The 21,470-nt window shown below is 40.1% G+C and overlaps 2 protein-coding genes across 3 annotated transcripts; one reads left to right on the top strand and one right to left on the bottom strand.

Moving 5' to 3' along the window:
• The first annotated feature begins 1,201 nt into the window (after positions 1 to 1,201).
• ccm2 (CCM2 scaffold protein) lies at positions 1,202 to 10,282 on the top strand. Its single transcript, XM_034143344.1, has 10 exons — positions 1,202 to 1,587; positions 4,758 to 4,934; positions 5,048 to 5,131; positions 5,354 to 5,537; positions 5,921 to 6,057; positions 7,066 to 7,201; positions 7,320 to 7,377; positions 8,093 to 8,228; positions 8,322 to 8,460; positions 9,041 to 10,282. The coding sequence occupies exons 1-10, from the start codon at positions 1,558 to 1,560 to the stop codon at positions 9,334 to 9,336; spliced, it is 1,377 nt and encodes a 458-aa protein (XP_033999235.1). The 5' UTR covers positions 1,202 to 1,557; the 3' UTR covers positions 9,337 to 10,282.
• A 3,939-nt stretch (positions 10,283 to 14,221) lies between these two features.
• Positions 14,222 to 21,327, bottom strand: fam167ab (family with sequence similarity 167 member Ab). 2 transcript variants are annotated; one of them, XM_034142448.1, is made up of 4 exons: positions 21,197 to 21,327; positions 18,035 to 18,144; positions 17,382 to 17,934; positions 14,222 to 16,219 (listed from the first exon to the last, which is right to left on the bottom strand). In XM_034142448.1, the coding sequence occupies exons 3-4, from the start codon at positions 17,727 to 17,729 to the stop codon at positions 15,956 to 15,958; spliced, it is 612 nt and encodes a 203-aa protein (XP_033998339.1). In that variant the 5' UTR covers positions 17,730 to 17,934; positions 18,035 to 18,144; positions 21,197 to 21,327; the 3' UTR covers positions 14,222 to 15,955. The 2 variants fall into 2 exon arrangements, with proteins under 2 accessions (XP_033998339.1, XP_033998338.1); XM_034142447.1 differs by lacking the exon at positions 18,035 to 18,144 and having other exon boundaries at positions 21,197 to 21,326.
• Between the last annotated feature and the right edge of the window lie 143 nt (positions 21,328 to 21,470).

The following is a 21,470-nucleotide window of genomic DNA, read 5'->3' as shown; positions in this document are numbered from 1 at the left end:
ATTTTTATCTTTTTATTTTGTCAGAAGTAAAAAGAGTAGGAAGAACACGGCTGAAACTGATTTTATATTTGTATTAGTGAAACAAAGCAAAGGTACGACTTACATTGGGGTGATGTGAATAAATACACACGACAACACAAAACAAAAGAAATAGAGCAAATGTTAGGTTAAATGGTGTATGGTGTGTGTACTGTATTATCAAAGGTGCACAGCAGTGTTACTACAGTGGAGTCATAGATGGTTTAAAGGGGGAAAGAAGGAAAGACAGAGAGAGTAGTCAGGAAATAGCTTTCCTGACAGGGTTGGCTTATTATATCCCACTTTGCAACCATTTACAAATATTGTGTTTCATTTGTATCAGCATTTATTTATTTTGTAAACCTTTTTTCAGTAGGTACCTTTTTAAGCATCCCCCAGGTGAACCTCGTTTTTTTAACCATTTCATCAATTACACCTGTGCTTTTTGCAGTCAGCCTGTTGCAGTCCTGCGTGTACAATCATGTCCTAGTAAAATAGGGATATAAAACAAAAGCCGTAAACAGGCTGTCAGACATTGCTTTCATATAACATATTTATAGTCTCTTAGTCAGTGAAACACCTGCATTTGAACAGCTCAATTGTGATTTTAGACTTAACCTTAACAATAAGACTGAAAGGAGTCAGAGCCTTTCCTGTTATTTAAAGTGAAAATGTCAGCTGTTGAAAAACAATATTGTATAAAAAGTTTCAAAATAATAAAGTAAAAGTGAGATTTGGTGGATTTAATAACGAGAATTGAGGCAAAAGTGTCAAGTTCTGTCAACATTTCAAAATCTTCTCAAATGTGAATCTCCATAAAGTTGTTTTAAAAAAGCATTTACCTTATAAAATAAAGTATTCAACGTTACAGCTAATGTTAATACAAGTTAAAGTAGTCACCTGTGCAAAAGCCAACCCATGTCTGCAGCTGCACTACAATCACCAAATATATACTCTGTCTGCATTAGGTGCTCTATAATTAACAAACATATTTTTTGGTCTGAAGTGAATCTCTGTCACTCAATACATTGCTTTTCTGTAATTATAATGTATATATTATATTACCTGAAATGATGCCTGTGAAGTGATACTGAAGAAGCGCCTCGTCAAACTGCCTGGGCGGTGATCTCACTAACAGTAGCAGCTGTTTTGGTTTGTGCAAAGCAAAGCATGCTGGACCACTGTTCAACGCCCAAAATGGCGGCACGATTGAAAAGTTTTGCCTGTTTTATCCGAGTTTGTTTTCTTAACAGTCTACTGCTTTAGTTGTGTTCGCGGCACTGAAGCACACCATTCGCACACTGGTGTCACGTCGGTGTTTAATCTAACACTTGCGGAATAAGGCAGATCATAATGACATTTTGCTATCAGCTCAAATTCGGACATCACTTTATCAATGCTAGGCTAGCCTAAGCTAGGCTAGCAAGCTAACTACTTTCAGATGAGTGCTGGTTAAACATATTCTGTAGATAGTTATGTGTTTTCACACCTTGCTCCCCACGCTGAGCTGAATATGAAGAGGAGGACCTTTACATAGAAATGGAGGATGATGTGAAAAAAGTGAAAAAGGTAAGTCGGGCCATTGTCACAGCTAGCATTACTTTTTACTGCAAGTTTGCCAGCTAGCATGCTAACTTACTAGCTAGTCATACCAGACTAGCTTAACTGTTTGCTGGCTAAGTTTATAATACATATGGAGTCAATGTCCGCGAGCAGGGGCCAACATATCACGATAACACACTGACACTTTCCCGACTTTTCATTTAATACGTAGAGTGTGTAACTTACAGAATGAATGTTACATAAAGTTATCTTCAGGATGTGCAACAGATTGAACCTAAAAAAACAGAGCGAAGTGTTACAAGATCAGTGTAAAGTGTCTTAATTTATAATCAACATGAGCTTCGTGATCTGTTGTTGGTTCATAGTTCTCTGAATATCGACTTTGCATTGTTAGTTTTGTAGTCCAGATGTGCTATTTATAGTAACGTCCTGAATACATCGGCTACTGGTGTGTTACTGTGGCTAATTGTGCGTTTGTTTTGGGTTGTGTTAACAGTGAGGCTATGGCTCAAAGAGAGTATTCCCCTAAACGTAATGAAAGCACAACCATGTGTTTTTCAGAGTTAGTAACCCTCGTCGTTATGTGTAGGCGTGGGTCAAAGAGGATCTGTGTGCTCAACAGCTGTCAGAGGCAGCAGCTATCAGTGTCAGTCATGCTAAGGGGAACCAGCATCCTTTACCCAGCTCTCACAGACAAACACTACAGACACATACTGCCTAATGATCCCGTTTGATGTGGAGGCAGATCGGTATGTTCAGACACATAGCTGACATTTCTTTTATCTGACACAAAGGACATTTTCCCTCTGTTCTTCGTGTTGTGTTCACAGGAGGAAGGGCAGAACCCTCCAAATCTAAGCAGGACATTACATTGACAAGCTCTCACAACCTTAGCAATGCAGTGAGCAGTGAAGTGTCTTATGTTAACATTTTTGCTATGACTGCTGGTCAGTCCATCATCTTTTCCATGTTATTTCCCATCCAATTCAATGTCCTCTTGATGTGAAGGGAAATTTGGACGGAAATTAATGGATATCCTTATGTTAATAGGGTTTGTTATGGCAAGGAAATGTTTTTGTCAGCAATTTTAACCAACCCAAACTGCCTGTGGTTGGATTAAGGCACATCTTTAAAACTTCAATTCAGAAAATGTTGATATGACTAAATACTTGTGGCCCCAAAACAGATAGATTTGAAGTAAATCTATTTCAACGCCTGCCTGGCAGCATTGTGGTTTCCAAATATGGATTATTCCTCTAATATCAGTATAAAGTATTGTTTTTAGCTCTATGAAACTGGATAAGCCACATGTTTAGTACTGTCTTTAATGGTTGATGCTCTTTACTTTTAGATTGGTGTCTCCAGTGCATACAGTTTCTGTATATGCCACTTGGTGGAGATAATGAACAACATTTTGCCCAGATGTATTCTTGATAATATAAAAAGCAGTATTAAAATATGACACAAGTGAAAGCTCAGACCCCTTCATGTGATGTCCTGATAGTGTTACTTTCACTTTGCTAAACTGTCAGAGGTATCTGGAAAATGTAAGGATATGATTAGCTACTCTTTCATATTGTATTAGCTTGCTTTCAGACCATCAGAAGTAGTTAAAAACTGATAAAAATGAATGGGCATATATAACCATGCTGCTTCTTACATCTGGAAAGGCAGTCACAATGCCTCGCAGAAAACTAAACATGCATGTCGTGCATATTGGGTACAAATAAAACTTAAATTGCTCAAGTCCACCTGAACTTTTTTTTAAATCCTGGCCATAACTGCAAAAGTAAGCCACAAATCATCCTCTCGTAGGTAACAGACTTTATTTAAGAAAAGGCATTTCATTATTTTAAAGTAATTCCCTTGGGTCAACTACTGTGGCTCTTGTCTCCCATTTCCCAAGGACAAGCTATTAAATGTTAATGTACGTATCTTCACGAGCAACGTACTTATAAATAATGCACCAGTTGTAGGTTGTGCTGTTCAATGGTTTGCCACAATTTGGCTCGAACTTCATCAGATTGTCTGCATTTGTGGTATTATTGAATCTGCAGTGTAAACAGCCTTGCAAATGTGACGTGTGGTTAGCATCGATGTGTGTAGACCTTCAGTAACAGTCCTGAGTAAGTGATGCACAAAGGCAGCAATCATCACCTCACAATACAATCCTGGAGTTAGTGATTATCACTATACATGTTCTTTTGTCCATAATTAAGTGAAAATAAAACTAGAAGTGTGTTCAGTTAGTGCTTCAATATTCATATGAACGAGCGTGTCATCATAGGAAGTTGTGGCTAGTCCACTTCCTGCTCTTGTGCCTGAAACCAGAGGCTGACACACTTCCTTTCCTCTGCGACGGGTCCCGCCCCTCATCATGTTTGATCCTGTGTGTCTGTCACCAGTTGGCAGCTGTCACTGTGTGAGGGGAGGCAACAGGTGACTAGTGCAGACGGTGAGCGTAGCAGCATCTGTGGCCAGGCAGTGTGTTTGGCGTTAGGCGACTCTTCTAGCGAGAGGGTTCATGGAGACCGAGGTAGGCTTTGTAATGCTTTGAATCTAGAAAGGTGTATTGTATTAGGCATAATGCAATGGAAAAACTCTATCAAGGTTTTATTTAATCACATTCGCAGCACACTTATTTTTTAAGTGGTATATTCAGAAATATCTTAAAGAAAATTCATTCTTTTGTGACTAATTTGTGATGAGGAAATGTTAAGTTCCACTGCAAACACCTCCAGTTTTGCAAAGCTTTCTTGTGCACATGCTATTGTTGACATTTGAGTAACATGTATTGGATAACAGGGCAGGCTTTGCATCTGCTGTGTCTTACTTCTCAGCAACCGTTCCGCCACGGGAAGCAGGCTCAGCATAAATTACAAGGCTTTAAAGAACCACACTCAACCGACGTTTTTCTGACAGACGTTACACTTTTAGCTTCAATTGCGTAGCCCATTGCATGTACATTATATCTAGGTAGTGGATATGAATAGTCCTGTATTATTTATAACATACTGTTGCATAGAAACAGATTATGGCAATAGTTTATCATTTAGAGAGTGTGAAATGCTACATATCCACACATATTGAGTCGCATTTCCTTCTGCATTTTGGAATGCAGCATGTGAGAATCATCTAATACGTCTCACCCTGCTCTCTTTGTCTTTATTCACCAGCCTGGTATCGTGTCTCCGTTCAAGAGAGTCTTTCTGAAAGGAGAGAAGGGGAGAGACAAGAAGGCCCAGGAGAAGGCCACCGAGCGCAGAGCACTCCACACCTTCTCACTCTCTCAACCCGACCACCGTATAGACCCTGACATCCTGCTTAATGACTACATTGAGAAGGAAGTCAAAGTGAGTGACTAGCAGAGATATAAACTCCCTTACCTCATACAAATACATGTTGAAACACTATTCATTCAAGCCATGCTATGGCAATAAGTTTGTGACTGTTCTTTCTTTTCCAGTACTTGGGGCAACTATCATCAGTTCCAGGATACTTGAACCCATCAAGTCGCACAGAAGTGCTGCAGCTCATTGACACTGCAAGGGTTAGTATCTGAGAAAGAGGATTTCACTTCTTCGTTCAGTTGTTGGTTCTCTCTCTTGCTAATTTCAAAATAAATTGTTTTGTTTCTTAGATTCAACTCCTTTAATAGATTAATTCTGTTCATGCAAAGACAGAATGCATATTAAAGTAGTCAGATATGGCATTTATCATTTCCATCATGTCAGGGATAATTACCCTCTGCTCACGCCTCTGTGATTCTCAGAAGTCCCATCAGTTGGCGGGCCAGCTGACATCGGAGCAGGACGCCGTGGTGAGCTTGTCGGCGTACAACATAAAGCTAGTACGGCGCGACGGAGAAGACATCATCCTGAGAGTGCCCATCCATGATATCGCTGCTGTGTCTTACATCAGGGACGACTCTCTGCACCTCGTGGTGATCAAAACAGGTGGACAACATTGTTTACATTTTAAAGATGTTAAAATGAAGTGGTAAAATAAGTCAGTACAGTACAGAGGAGTCACCTGCAGTCCTGTTTAAACATGTTTTGTTTTAATTGTAGCCAACATCACATCAACATCAGGTCCATCTGGTTGTTTATTTTGTTGTCTTCTTTATGTCAACAAGTAATAATGAGGATATGATAATGTTAAATCCCATTAAAACAAGTGGTTAACTCATGTCTTTCTTGAGTAACTAGAAATAATTAAAAATGAGTTCGTAACGTAAAGGGTGGACCAATAATGAAGAAATATTTGGACTTGCAACAAATGAAAATTCTAATTTGACTTTATTATTCTGACTGACTGCGTATTTTTCTTTGCTCTCCAGCCCAGGAGTCGGGGGGTTCTCCTTGTCCCAGCTCGTGTCCCGATCTTAACAAGTCTCAGACCTTGAGCTCCTTATCAGAGAGTGGGGCTGTGCTCGTGGAAGTCTGCTGTCTGCTGGTGCTCGCTGTTGATAATAAGGTATTATTTTGCATCTGTGGCTACGCTAAATGAAAATACATTCCTCAAGTTTATTTAGATTACACAGTTTAGTTTAGTTTAGTTTAGTTTTAGTTTATTTATTTATAGTGTCGTGGACAGTCCCCATCGATGAACTGTCACAAAAACAGTAAATGGTGCAGCTTTAGCCGACATGGCTAATTGCCAGCTGTTGTCCCCGGCCAGATGGTAAGAGACACCCTTAAAATCACAATATATCAACAGCATTAGTTATAAAAAAATATAAAATAAAATAAAAAGGATGAAAGACAAGTAGATGCAGGCGAGAGGATAAAAGAGAATAATAAACAACACGCGTTACTACATACACTACATGTCACATACAGTATAGCACATCACAATCACATAACAGAAATGAGGGGCAGCATCCATGATCACAACATGTAACAACATGTAACACAACATGTAACACTCACGCCATACTCAACAGACTAGTGTGTGCAGGTGTAGTTCTCAGTGAAAAATGTTTTTAAGTGAGCTGTGAAGGTGGTATGTGTATGTATGTCTTTGATTTGAGTGGGTAGAGAGTTCCAGTTTTGTATTGCTCTGACCGAGAATGATGACTGACATTCACAGGTGGCAACAATTTACTGAGGCTACTTTAAAAAGTGAATTGATTTTTGGCTCCAAGCCACCTACAGGGCTGTTTGTAGAAGGTTCCCCAACAAACAAATACACCAAGTAAAAGTGCAGAAAATTCTATCAATAACAATGATTAAAAGAGAAACTCATGGAGCCTTTTAAAAGTGGCATAGCACAGAAGGTGAACTGCAGCTAATCCCCAATGGTTTAAAATGGCTTAGCTAAATTAAACTTTAACTATGCAAGAAAACTCTCTCACATGTATAGTTTTACATTTTGAGTTACAAGATGTGACGCTAACGATGACATTGTGAATATGTATCGGAGCACTGTCGTAACTTGTTCCTGCAGAATGTTGCATTTATAGATACTGTGTTTGTCTTCCAGGCAGCAGCGGAGGAGCTTTGTCTCTTGCTCAGCCAGGTCTTTCAGATTGTTTACACGGAGTCAACCATCGACTTCTTGGACAGAGCCATTTTTGATGGAGCAACTACACCTACCAGACACCTCTCTCTATACAGCGGTAAGGGGAAAACAGGAAAAACAAACTGAATGGGACTAGTTATTGTCCTGTAACAAGTTGATGTGTTGTTGATTCAGAAATAATCCTTTTAATTATGTACTTGTTTTTTATTTTGCAGAGGATTCTTCAAGCAAAGTGGATGTTAAAGAGTCCTTTGAAGGGGAAGCAGGCACATTGTAAGAACACAGTTGAGAGTCCTACTTTGATCATAGGTTTTCAGTTGGACACAGAAAGAATTTGACACGTTTGTTATTATCTAATGTGGGTATGGACCAGGCCTCAATTAAACGCTTACAGCTAGTCCAAAACGCTGCTGCACGTTTGCTGACTGGCCACAAAAAGCGTGACCACATCACCCCTATTCTGGCCTCACTGCACTGGCTTCCAGTTCGGTTCAGAATTGATTTTAAAATCCTTTTATTTGTTTTTAAAGCACTAAATGGGCTGGCTTCGGCCTATATAGCTGAACTCCTCCATCGCTACACCCCAGCCAGAGCTTTAAGGTCTGCTGACCAGCTGCTGCTGGTAGTGCCCAAGACCAGGCTAAAAACCCGAGGGCACCGAGCCTTCGCAGCAGCTGGCCCTAGGCTCTGGAACACTCTGCCCCTCCATGTGAGGTCGGCCCAGACCCTAGGGGTTTTTAAATCTAAACTAAAAACACACTTCTTCTCTCTGGCTTTCTAGTTAGAGCGGAGCACGACTACTGTGTTTTATTTTTATTTTGTTTTTAAGATATATCTGTTGTAATTTATTGTCGTTTATTGTGATTTGTAGTAATGTGTTTTTATTACATGTACAGCACTTTGGCTCGACCAAAAATCGCTTTTAAATGTGCTATATAAATAAAACCTGATTTGATTTGATTTGATTTGATTTGATTTGATCTCTCAGTCCTTTCCAGGCATCTATGGAGGCAGAAGGAAGCTCCCCATCAGCCTCCACTCCTGCTTCCCCTCAAACGAAGACGGCGAGTGAAGGAGAGCTCAGCACCACCGCTGCAGAGCTGCTGCAGGACTACATGACCACAGTATGACAACTTCACACCTTTCTGCACATGAGAACATTTTCCGAGACTGTGATTAATATAAGTCTATTTTAATCTCTTTTATTTTCTGTTTAGCTGCGGACAAAACTATCATCACAGGAGATCCAGCAGTTTGCCACGCTGCTCCATGAATACCGTAACGGTGCCTCCATTCACGAGTTCTGCATTAACCTGCGGCAACTCTACGGGGACAGCAGGAAGTTCCTTTTACTTGGTACGACCACACTGTACTCCCATTAGTTAAGAGACAATGATGTTGGGCATCATGCCACAAGACTATCGTGTTGCTGTGGTCAAACCGGCACAATTTCGTCTCCCCACATGAAATCGTGAGATGTTGTAAAAAAACATGTGGATAAAACTCCCAGTAGCACCAATTTTTTACTCAATATTTAAAAAGAAAACACCTGTGTTTTATATCAGAATAAATGCAACAGAAATGTTTTAAAGTAGGGCTGCACAATTAAGTGGAATCACAAGATGCAATATCTTCTGCAGAGACATTCCTATTCTACAGGCTTTATAGAAATCCTTGTTTGCTACAGATCCTTTTTCAAAAATCACTTACCTTTTTAATATTATTTTAAATCATAATGTGAATATTGTCTAAAAAATAAATAATTCCCTCTTGAACAAATGCTTTCTGAGCATATCGCAACTGTTCTATCAGTTAAGATAATCGCAATTATTTGTTCTTCCGAAATTGTGCAGCTCTTTTTTATCAAATATCAAAATAAAAAACATATTTATCCGCCACAGTCAGTAACCGTATGCCTTGTAATCTCTCGCTGCAGGCCTGCGCCCCTTCATACCAGAGAAGGACAGCCAGCACTTTGAGAATTTCCTGGAGACCATCGGTGTGAAGGACGGCCGAGGCATCATCACGGACAGCTTCGGACGCTACCGCCGCACAGCAAGCTCCGCCTCCGACTCCACCACCAACGGGAACGGCGCGGCAGGAGGGAGCGTGGCCTCGGACGAGGGCCAGGAGGCCTCGGAGGGGGACGAGTGGGACCGCATGATCACGGACATCAGCAACGACATCGAGGCCCTCGGCTGCAGCATGGACCAGGAGGGCGTGGCCCCCTGACCCAGAGAACACAGGGGGACACTGAGGAGGTGAACAAGTAGGCATGAGCTGAACGGATCAGATGAAGAGGGTCCGAAGCACTGACCTAAGAGTTTTTTTAGTTTATTGTATTTTCCTCTAATTATCAAGAGGACGTTCCATAATCCCCACGCACTCAAGGAAAACCTCAACCTATCACCACGAAGAAAACAAACATGAAGTCAACAAATGCACTTATGCTGCAGACATTAGGCAGTCAGTGGGCTATCTTTGCATTTCAGAGGATTTCAGAGCCTCTGATTTATTTTTAAAGTCACTTGATTTTGTACTCTTTTTATTGGCAGTATCTGCCACGGCTGTCAGCATTGTAGTGAAAATCTCCAGTGATTGAGAATATTTCTGGCTGTTTTTTTTTACGTCTCAAAGCCTCTGGAGGATCCACCAGAGGACTGTGTGCATGTTTTAGAAGGTAAAGACTGAGGCTGTATCGATGTGCTGTTGTATTACCATTAGGTCAGTCAGCTTCATCCACCAGGAGAACTATCATTTATTTCACATTTGTGTGTCGCTGTGAGAGTGGAACATTTTGATATATATATAATTTTTTCTCATAAGATTTGTGTATCACTTAACAGTACACTATCATTTTTTTATCAGTGTTTACTCTTATATATATATTTTTGCTTTATTCAAACTGACCAAGGAAATGCTGTACAAACAAAACATTGTCAGTCAATCCAAGCGATTGAGTGGAATGTATTTGACAAAGCCACTTATGGCTGATGTAAATGTATGATTTCTCCTGCAGGTCATCTTTGTTATGTCTCCTGATATTACATGTATCTGTCATTGTGCCTTTACACTGCAGTACTGCTGCCGACTGTCTGCCACACAGACAGGGAATTATGAACTGTAACTACAGTTGTTGAGCAAATCATGGTTATTAAATAACAGCTATTTACACTGATATGTCTGTTTTTCTTTCAAAAGCGCTAAGCATTAATGAGCCTTTTTATTATTATATACGCTGCTGCATTATAAGCAGTTTGAAATGAGGCTGTGCTGTGTTGTATATGACTTTCATACACCAAATCTGACCCAAGAGGTGAAGTTTTAATCTGATTATGATCCTCTCTGACTGATCATGTGCTTGGATGCACGTAAGCTGCTGTGAAACATCAGTCTGAGTTTCATCAAAGCAATCATGCCAGACATGCCCTACAAAGTTGGGGGATATTTTTGTGAGTCTTGGAAAATTGGCAAGAAAAATGGAGCTCATTCCAGCCTGTGAAGCCACTCTGGGATTTTGAAACATTTCCTTTACAGATCTACTTTTTATATGATTGTAAAAGTAGAAAAACTGGAATGAGTTCTCGTATTTGTGGTCCGGGTGGAGCAGAGGGTATAGGAGTGCATGTGCAGACTGCAACACTACACCTGGGTTCAAATAGCTTTGGCTCTCGACACTGTCTGCCTCAAACAAAAGGATGATCTAACCGAGCAAATCCTCTCGTCATCACACAAGCAAACTATTCTCGGTTAGCTTCTGAGAAAGTCTCAGCACTGTTTTGGTACATAAGTAGAGTAAATTATTGTTTTTGACACAGCCTCTGTGTAATCAAGCTATGTTCTCACAGAGCTCGGCAGACTGCTAATTGGCCGACTGTAAATTAATCCAGTTTTTAAACAGCAGAATGAATCATGGTGCCTCATTTGAAGTAGGTAATTATTAAATAGATCTGTTTGTTTGATTAAGTCATTAAACAGATCCCATGCTGCTTTATAACAAGAGTATTTACCACAACTGCTGGAGCCCCTGTAGAGCCTCCTGTCACTTCGTGTGAGCATTCCTCATGAAGAATACCATGGGTGTTGGCTCGTTTTAATGAGAAGATTATTGTAGTCACAAATGCAAACATGAGATTTAAGTTATAATGGTTATGGGATTAACATTGTGTAAAATCTGTAAATACAGTGGATTTGCATCTCCAAATGTATGCTTCACAGAGTTTAAATAAAAAACAATCTAGATATTAAAATAAGGGTTAATTTATCTTGTGGTTTACCTTAATAAGACTAAAGCCTAGCTAGCCTACCAGCTATAATTAGAAGTAAAAATGTGTTAATGGTTGAATTACTTTATTTACTGGCAAACTCCCATATTTATCACCTGACTGCAGTTCCCCTTAGTTCTACATAACCTTTTAACATATCATGCACATTGTTTTTGTTTTCAGGTCAACTTAACATATTTTAGGCATCTGTTCCAGCATCAACAGCAAAATTGGATATACTAAGCCCGAAATGGCAGACAAAGTTGGCCACATGTTGGAACAAATCTGTCCCAAAATTCTGATTAAACAAATTCAAAAAGCTTTAAATATATATAAAAAAACCTCAACCTTTGATCCTCAATGAAAGGCCCACTAGCCTAATCCAAAATTAAAAGGAATCTGCAAGCAAGGGGCTTTTCCCCAAATGAATATCCCACATAGAAAGCTATGGTTTAATCTCTATTTTTAGCTCCAGGACACTTTTAATAAGTGTTCCTCTGACCTTATAAATCTATTTTCCAACAACAAACAGTCAGAATCCGTGTCTTGACACTCCAGGGGGTTAATGGTGTGGTCGAGTTCAGGCCTCAGCAACGTGCCCTGTTCTCCAACAAAAACAGTGACTCAGCTCTTATTTCTACAACATCAAAAGTTAACAGTGACATTTCTGGTTGGGTATCTTCCAGTAAATCATTGATAAATTGGTCAAATGTATTTACAAAGTGTCACAAATGAGGAAGTAGGAACATTTTGTTACCACACATTTAGCTATAATCCAAAATAGGGAATACTCCATCAGTTAAAATGCTTCTATTCTTGGTCTCTTCTCTGGGCTGTGGTTTCTTGTATGGTCTCGTTCTTACAGTTAAAGGGGACCTATCATGCAAAATGCACTTTTGTACGTCTTTTATACATGAATATGTGTCCCCGGTGTTCCAGGGAACTCACCAAGTGTCAGAAAACACAACCCTCTCTATTTTCCTCCATACCCAAATCTCTAAAAAAGGAGCTGCAACGGATCTGATACAGACTGATCCAGATTTGAACACTTCTATGTCGTCACAGAAGTGGCGCTACGGCTATTGGGCCAACTCTCCACCTATCAGGGGAATGTGGGGTTGGGCCACGGCCGGCCATTGCCGCTCGAAAGCGCTGGAGACGCTGTAGTACATATGCCAGGCCTGTAAGTGGCGCTGTAGTCTGCCACAAAAGCAGCGAAGAAGACTTCCCGCCCATAGTTACCATGGTTACCCTTCTGTTTATTCTCCGCTGTGGCTTTTTTTCTCCCTCCCCGAGGCAAGCGTTTGCTCCCGCTGCAAACGCTCGAGGCAAGCACTATAATTCTCTCCGGTTAGTCCACCAGCAGATGACAAACACCCACCTCTCCGCCTCTTCCAAGGAACGAGGGGACCGTGCGGCAGAGTTTCAGTTTCAGTTACTTTCGCCGGTCAAGATTAAAGTTTAAATCTTCCGGACAAAATTTGAAAAGTGCCGGTCAAAGGTCTTCTTTGTTATTTATTGAGCTTTAAAACAAATGAATAACGACTCTATATAATAAAACACGGAGGACGGAGATCTCTTTTTCTCCCCCTCTTCTGACAGCCCAGCAGCTGATCAGAGCACGTTTCACCTCTCCTGCAGGGGGGCGTGGTCAGCAGAATCAGACCCGTAGACAGCAAACAGCACATAGAGCGAAATGAGGCATGGCTAAAATGCATGATCTGTTTGGTATTTTGAAAACAGAAACGTATAAATATACCTTATATAGGTATGGCCCTACAATATATCATTTAAATATAGCATGATAGGTCCACTTTAATATTTGCTGAGATTTATCGATTCACTCCAACACAAAAACTCGGCATGTAGATGCTGTCTGGGATTGTCGCCAGTCTCCCCCTGCGGACCCTCTGTGAGCCTCCTGTCAGTCAATTGATGCTTGTTGTGTCTGCTGCTCAGTCAGGGGGAGAACTGCCTCTCTGTGGTGTCACATCTGCTATGTTCCTGGAAGAGTATCGCAGCTACATTCCCAGAAAACAACTCTGACAAATGGTTAAGAAAGCAAGACTGCTCGCTGCTTTAAAATACATATAAATCTAACTGGAAGCTATACCGTAATTACCCTTAAATTAAATGCACATCATACTGTCAAAATCTCCCTGAATTAGCTGTCTATTTTTTGCATCAGGACTGGTTTCTACACAGTATCTTCATGCTTCAGCCTAGGCGAAAGTGCCAGATTTTATGCTAGTCAATTCATTTTGTCATGCAAATTAGAAGATGTAGGCATGACATTAATAAAATGGCAAAGTCCAGGAGCATCTGTCAGACCTTGAATCTAAACAAGCACAACGATTTCCTTGGTGTTTCTTGGATTGAGAAATTGTCGCAGTATTTAGGTCATTTAATAAGCTTTATAGAACAAGAGAAAGATAGAAATCTTGATCACCAGCAAAAAGTCTACTATAGCCCCTTTTTGGCAGCCTTTCAGTCAAAAGGAGTTAAACCAACGTAAAGCTGGAGCTCATGCATGAAAATCTCATAGTTCTTCCAGTGTTTCCCTTAGGATGGAGTCTTAGCAGCGGTGCTAAGGCACGCGGGCCCAGCAAAATGTGAGCGCGGAGCACGTGGAATTTTGTAGTGTGTGCGCGTGCGAAGTGCGCCCCGCCAATATGTTGTGTCTGCCAGCACCAGAAAGGCTCTTGAGTTCTAGTAGCCTACATACAGTGGCAATGTCTCAAGATTTAGCAAAATACACCTTTATTGAACATACAGTAACACAAATACTACAAATCCACATAACAAACAATCAAAAGTCAAAAAGGGTCACTTTATTATTATTAAAATAATAATAAGTGGCGCCGACGACAAAAAAAAACTGATGGGTTTATTTGAAGAAAGGTGGAAACTCAATGTATGTCATTCACCAACGTTTTACGGACAAATTAAACATTTCGGGAATGTATTCCTTTTCTGGATGTTAGTTTGATGAGAACACAGACACCACTCTCATTTAAGACTGTCAATTATGAAGCTACAGTCAGTTAGCCTAGCTTAGCATAATGGAAACAGAGGGGAGTCGTTTGCCTGGCTAGGTTACTTATTAAAGAGTTATCTACCAGTTTCTCTAAAGCTTTAAGTGACAGCACATTCAACTGGTTTCTTTAATGACAAGAGAAATGTATAGTTTTAAGAGACTTATTCATAATTTGAAGCTAAACTAAACTAATACAGATGTTGTTAAAAGCCCAGAGCATCTCCAAAAAGAGAAGCATCCCAACTCAAAAATAATTGTTGGTAAAGTGTATGTAATCTTCTTTATTTTAAATAAATCATGCTTCTTCCTGGATTAGGTATCATATTTAACCAAACCAGTTTTAAGGTATGTTCCCGTCTATTATAGGCTCAGTAACAAGATCAAGTTGGCAAACTTGGTGTTTTCTAGCCAGGTGGCTTATTGTTCAGAGAAACTGCAAACTGAGGCTAGGTATTGTGTTGGTTGAAAAGCAATTAGTGGTTTTGGCGAACAAATGAGTCGGAGTGAGAGATTAAAGCTGTAATTTTGCCCAAGCTATATTATATACACAAGGAGGGGCATCTCAAAGTCTAAACTCCTTTACTTGTTGTGCGGTCTGTGCATTGTGAGTCTGAACATAGAAAATAGGTTACCTCCAATTATATGTCCCATTATAGAAGGACCCACATAATCATGCCATGAGCTATAATTCAATAAAACAATTTTTCAGACAAAGAACGCCATCTCAAATGTTAACTTCCTGGCTGGAACTGAACAATTAGAGTAAAAAAAGAGCAAAGCTCAACCCAAGAGCTAAACTTCTTTATTTATAACAAAATGCAGCAATTTGCTGGAAACCACTGCGATTTCAACAACTAGTGCAAAATGACAGTCATCATAAAGAATCATTTTCATCATATTCTACAAATGCTTTCTAAACTACTTAACTACTCGTTTACTCAATTGTGCATAAGGTATAGCATAGTGTACAAATGGTATCCATATTAAAACATATTTTTAAATGTAACATTTATATTAAGGGAAAGAAGCTGTCACTGTCGCTGAAACATCCTACATAGAGGTCTGAATACAGTAAGAATATATTTAAATCTGTGCTTGATAAATCTGGCAAACAACAAAAATATATGGAAACATATAGAGTAGCTACTTGTAGTTTAGCTGATGAGGCTTAAAAAGCTCAGGAATAAGATTGAGATTGCTTTACTGTAGTTTAAAAAAGGGCAAGTTTTCTGTTTCAATGTCTACAATTCTAAAATCTGCTGTAGTTTTAAGAAATAAAGGTTTCTGTTTATAGCTGCCATGTATTATAGTTAAGTGGCAAACAAATGATATATTTACTTCAACACTAGAATTCTTCTTTCCAAATTACCTAAATCTCTCTCTTTGATTATAGGGTCTTTAAAACGGTGTTTACATCCCTCACAACATTGTGGTCAAAAAAAGATTGCTCCACAATCTAACAAACAACCAGGGCTGTCATGACAAGACGAGATTAGACCGGCTGTTTTTTGGTTTTCAGGATTCTTTGCCTCAAACTGTATCCCAGTCACTAGCAAAGCGAGAACCGTCGAGAGTTAATGTTCATCTTGGTGACGCCGATGAGCCTCAGCGGGGCGGAGAGGCCGAGCCCCGGGGTGACGGGACACTCACAAAGCAGGTCGGACAGCTCGTCCCGCTCCTCCATGCCGAAGGTGGCGTCATTGAGCATCCGGCGGTGCTGGTGGCACGTCTGCTCGATCTTCAGCTGGTGGATGTCGCTGCGGAGCCGCATGAGCTGCCTCGCCAGCTGCTGGTCCTGCATCCGCATGTCTGTCTGATGGAGAGAGGCGGGACAACAGTGGTGCTCAAACAACCTGATCACTAAATCAAATAAAATGGTCATAACTTAAGTGAAAAGTCAAAAGAATTGCGCTATTGTTTTAGCTGAGTAAATCGTTTTTGGACATCTTGCAACTTTACCATTAAGATTTATAATTGTGTTATGTTTATTTGTACGTTTGAGAGGTTTGTTGGTAGATTTGTAACCTTCAGACAGAGCCAGGCCATATTTGACCACCTGTCCCACTCTTTATGGTAAGCTAAGCTAATTGTTTCCTGGTTGTAACTGAATATTTACCCTACAGACATAAAATAAGAAAGAAAGAAAGTGAACTTCCTAAAATTGCCCCCAAACTCCTTTTGTAAAGACAATTAATTTGTTGATATAGTTGGAACTTATTTACTTGATGGATGGAGTACATGATCTTGATTGACTGCAGGTCCCTTGCTGTGAGTCCTTATTGTGTGACAAAATCCAAAAAGAAAACTCACAGTGGGACATCAGAAAAGAAGTGCCTCATCGTAATCTCTCTCCATTTTATCGCTCTTGTGTCCTCTGTGTGTGTGCAAACGCCCGTGCAGAGATGGTAATCACCTCTCCCGGCCTCTGTGTTTGTCCAAAACGTTTGCGGCCACATACTGTGAGAGTTTCTCCCTCTGACTGTGCCTCTTTGCGTGCTGCAGCCAAGCTTACCAACCGTGGGGTGAATGCATTGAGTAATTGAGCAGAGGGAAAGAGGTTACAGCGGCAGAAACAGTGTGAGACAAATGTCTGATGCTGCATCCATCTCACTCGCTAGCGTGAATGGGATTCTGCAGGCCACTATTTGGACATGGTGCACGATGTTACATTTTAATTGGCCGAGTTCTTTCCTATTTTGGCTTTTTAATGCAAAATTGTAAGGCTCTTCAAATTAGAAATGTGAGTCAAAGTGTGTATTTTCATCTGTACACATGCAATTCTTAAGTGTCTAAATAACATCTTTTAAATAGGACCTACAATATCTAGGGCTGGACAATAAACCAATTGTATATCAATATTGTGATATGAGACCTCATACTGTCTTACAAATTGGATAACATTATGTCATCTTTTCCCGGTTTACAAAAAAAGATGATATATTTCTACATTGAAGATAATGTAAGCATCGTCTCACCAGTTCTCTCCTCAGCCAGCTGAGAGCTTCATCGATGTTCTCGAACCCCTTCAGTGCACCTGAAGGCATCTTGCACTGAATCACAGCAGACCTCACTGCGGTCTCTTTGGGGCGGGCTGCTTCCCCCTCAAGCTCCTCTGTGACCGGGCTTTTTTCCGATCTAAACTCTCTGAAGCTTTCCATCTCGAGCTGGGCTTTCCAGTCGAGGTAGGACGGTCTTCTCGTCTCCAGTCTCAGTTTCTCTGTCAGGGCTTTCAGGTCCATGAGATGATCGTCTGCAGGCAGAGCCAAGTCTTCCTCACATTCTGCCTTGTCCACAACAATCTGAGGAGCTGAGGTACTGTCCATGATTAATCTTTTAAAAACAAAAAGCTCTGTACCAAATGTTTCAAAATAAAAATGAATATCTGCTCTTCATTGGTGGCCTCATTCGTTTTTACAAATAATCATAGTCGTATGTTTTTCCTTTGCTGTGTCCACTGTCTCTGTCAGGAAAGTTGATATTTAAAAGTTCCTTGACATCTCCATTGGTGTTTCGGAGGAAGAGTTAGATCTGCAGAGGAGAGAAATACAACTTATGAAACTTTTGCTGACTGGCAATTACATCCAAATGACGAAAACTAGTGTGTCATCATCTGACAAGCAAGACTAACCTCGGCTGAAGCTTGGCAGACTCAGTTATGAGTGGACAGAACATATCCTGAATGATGAGGATAGGGAAAGTTTGTGCCTTTTCCGTGTTTGCCTTCATTCTGTAAAGTGACTGAGCAATTGGCTTCTCACGTATCAGATAATAACGGATCAGCGCACAGAGGAAACACACCTACAGGTTTTTCATTTAACAGGAACAAATTGTTTCCATAGCAACGTCACAGCCAATGTAAATTAATCTGCACATTTTCCATTTCATGTCGTCAGGGCTTATTGGCCTAAACAGTGGAACCTGGGACAGAGGACTGGCAGTGGGGCACAATGGGGGATAGGCTAGCTTTTATACAGCAAGCCTTGTATTTATAGCTAACAACGTATGTCAATAACTACATAATCTTACAAAATCATAGAATAATCATAAATTAAGAGCCAAGAAAAGTATGTATTAATTACTTATTAGTCATAGACCCCTTTCTAATATATATATACATTACAAAAACACACAATTCAACAAAGTGCATTAAGTCTAGTCCTGGGTTAAGTTATAATTATGGTAATAGGAGGTTTTAATGATGTTTGGAAAATAATTATGAATTATATTAAGAGTTTTCGCTAAGGCATAGCACACTGATGTGCTTATCTTGGGTTCCCCTGGGTAATCAATGTTTTACTGTATTATTTTTTACCATTTATTTTTGCATTTAATTACATGTCATTATGTGAATATACTTTTATGTACATGTAGGGTGCATTTATGATTAACTTAGTGAATACATGTAGATGTGTTGTGCAATGTCAACACACTATTTTCCTAGTAACTTGATTTACATATGAAATGTCTTCTCCATAATGGATGCGGCAGGGGGAAAAGCGATAAACAACTTTAAATTTGGTCACAAACAAAGAAAGTTAATCGGACTCTCAATTCACAAAACCACAAGAGTCTATCCCAAATTTCAGGGCAATCCATCAAATATGGGCTGACTTATTTTAGTCTGGACCAAAGTGGTGGATCAACCTACACGCTAGCTTTCCTACCACAAAGCCATACAGCTTACATTGCTAAAATGTTATATCACATATTCTTAAGGAGCCTGCTCTTGTTTATTGCTATACATCCATACGCAGTTGCATTTACACAAAGACATATGGAATCCAAATCGCCATATTTTTTAATGTGACCAGTTTAGAAACACTGCATGGGAGTCTGGAGGCCCACAGGAAAAACAAAGTCAGGAAATAAATAGTTAATGCAGCCTCTTAAATGATATAGCATACACACGCTCGTAGCAGTGGAAGCAAAAGCGGACTTTCTGCCCAGTGTCCTCTTACAAAGTCTTAAAGCACTCAATAAGCGGTTAGTGCTCAGTTATTCCATAATGGGCACAGCAGACCAGAAGTGAAGTCATTGCCCTTGTAGCTAATGATAGGCTTAGCTGCTCCGCAAGGTAAATAGACCTCTGACTGAGCAGAGTAGCTGACTTACTGTTTGCATGCCCTGCAATGGATCGTCTCATTCTTTTCTAAAGGAATCAGTGTGTCTCTGGAGACCACATTGTTACAGGAGGCCGGTGAAAGCGGAGGAAAATCCATGCCACATGCATTTTTAAAGAGTTTGTAAAGACCCTATATGTACAGCGAGATATTGATTAAACTGTGAATATGAACTGCAGAGCCAGGGTGTTTAGAAAAATAGGGGAAGTGTGTGTGTACGCATATAATGAGCTTTGATGAAAACTATAAAGACTTAAATGGTTGTGAATCATAACCACCCTTATTGTGGATTGCTTGTGAGACTCTTGGTGAAGCCAGCCACTTTTCAATAGACCAGCAGGGAAGCTTTTTCTTAAGGAAGCCAGAATTTACATCCTGAATATGAATATCAAATGCAGTCTGAGGCAAACACAAACTCAGACAAATCTTTGTGGGGAAAAAGGACCATTTATCGCTATATCCAAATATCTCAACTGGCATCAAAATCACCAAGTATTGCGCGTATAATCCTCTGGTTTCAAGTCAGCAGAATTTGATGGCTCGTCTACATCCAGTACAGCGTTACCACACCAATAAAATGTGTTTTATGCGGTTATGAGATGCCAAACCTTAAGGTCTGGCTAAAGACCTTAAGAAGTCTGGCTGTCCCATCTAGCACACGCAGGCATGTCTACATAACAAACATGAATGCAGAGTAACCGACCAGGCTTTATCCCCTGTGAGTCATTTCCATTTAAAGGTGCTACATTAGAACTGGAGGGAAGGTTATGTGCTGATATACAGTTCTGAACATGGGAATATGAGAATCATCCACATCATCAGCAGGATAGCACAGGGAATAAAAGAGATGAGAAGCCGAAAAACTAAAGCTATTTATAAGTCAAACACCCAATAACTGTGGCATATTGGATGTGTTCGTTATGGCAACAGAAACTCATAAAGACTGTGGTTCATAATGTGCAACATTTACAGCCTACACCAACCACAAATGGAGCAGAAAGCCCATACTTGATATTAGAATCAACAGGTGTTTTGTTATGGTTGTTTATGAGTTTAAATAAAGTACATTTTAGAGACTAAAACTAAAATACTGTGTGACTGTATCTAGGTTAATGTCAAGGTGACCATCAAACACGAGTCCTTTGGTCTTTACTCAAACCATAACCCAACCTAAAATGTTGTCTCCATCTAGACAGACACAAGGTTAAGATTATATTGGTAAATGATAATCAAGATTACAAATAAAGTTTTCCACTTGTTCATGGGTTAAACTTGACACATGCAACAATACAACTTAATGCTGTATTACTGTCTTTAGATTTCTAATTTTAAATATGAACTTGACAATACTTTTAGACTAAGCATTGACGACAAAACATAACGTTGTGGTTAACAAATATCATACCATTGCTCATTGTGTTCATGTAGCCAAATGTATAAATAAAACCCCATGTAACTAGTTCTAGTTTATTTCTTCAGGATATAGCCTAGCATAATTTCACATTGCAACATGTTAAGGCTACATTTGAACGAGTAAACTAGGTGGCACTGCGAGCTCACTTCAACATTAATTTTAACCTGCTCTATCTTTTCTGACACCGTGCTGCAGAGTCACCACCGGCATCATGTGGAACAGGCTAATATAATTCAAACTGCGTGTGTTTCGTTACCTTTTGTGAATCTCCCCGCAGAAGACAAACTTGTAGTTCAAGCAGCGACATCAGTGGAGACCGTCACGTCGCGAGCCAGCTCTCTCGCTCATATCATCCGCGAGCAGCTCCACGGTTCACTTGTTTTTGAGCAGAGAGCTACCGGAGGAGGGGCGGGGAGGTTGCGTCAGGTTCTGGTTGCCTGGAGACGTCCCAGGAATCCCAATCAGACTTCCCGCCGCACGGATATTACTGCAAGTGCGCCACAACTTCACTTTTACTATAATTTATTTTC

Source organism: Trematomus bernacchii, unplaced genomic scaffold (genome assembly GCF_902827165.1).
Source record: "Trematomus bernacchii unplaced genomic scaffold, fTreBer1.1, whole genome shotgun sequence".
Lineage (NCBI taxonomy): Eukaryota > Metazoa > Chordata > Actinopteri > Perciformes > Nototheniidae > Trematomus > Trematomus bernacchii.
Note: the sequence above shows the minus strand (reverse complement) of the source record. Positions and strands in the feature narration are given on the sequence as shown.

What these genes read in the sequence shown, in the direction of transcription:
- ccm2 (XM_034143344.1), top strand. Translation starts at nt 1,558, where the DNA reads ATGGAGGATGATGTGAAAAAAGTGAAAAAG. An exon ending in AGCTCATTGACACTGCAAGG is followed by an intron (nt 5,132 to 5,353) that starts GTTAGTATCTGA and finishes TGTGATTCTCAG; the next exon opens with AAGTCCCATCAGTTGGCGGG. An exon ending in TGCTCGCTGTTGATAATAAG is followed by an intron (nt 6,058 to 7,065) that starts GTATTATTTTGC and finishes TTTGTCTTCCAG; the next exon opens with GCAGCAGCGGAGGAGCTTTG.
- fam167ab (XM_034142448.1), bottom strand. Translation starts at nt 17,729, where the DNA reads ATGGACAGTACCTCAGCTCCTCAGATTGTTGTGGACAAGGCAGAATGT. An exon ending in GCTGGCTGAGGAGAGAACTG is followed by an intron (nt 16,220 to 17,381) that starts GTGAGACGATGC and finishes TCTCTCCATCAG; the next exon opens with ACAGACATGCGGATGCAGGA.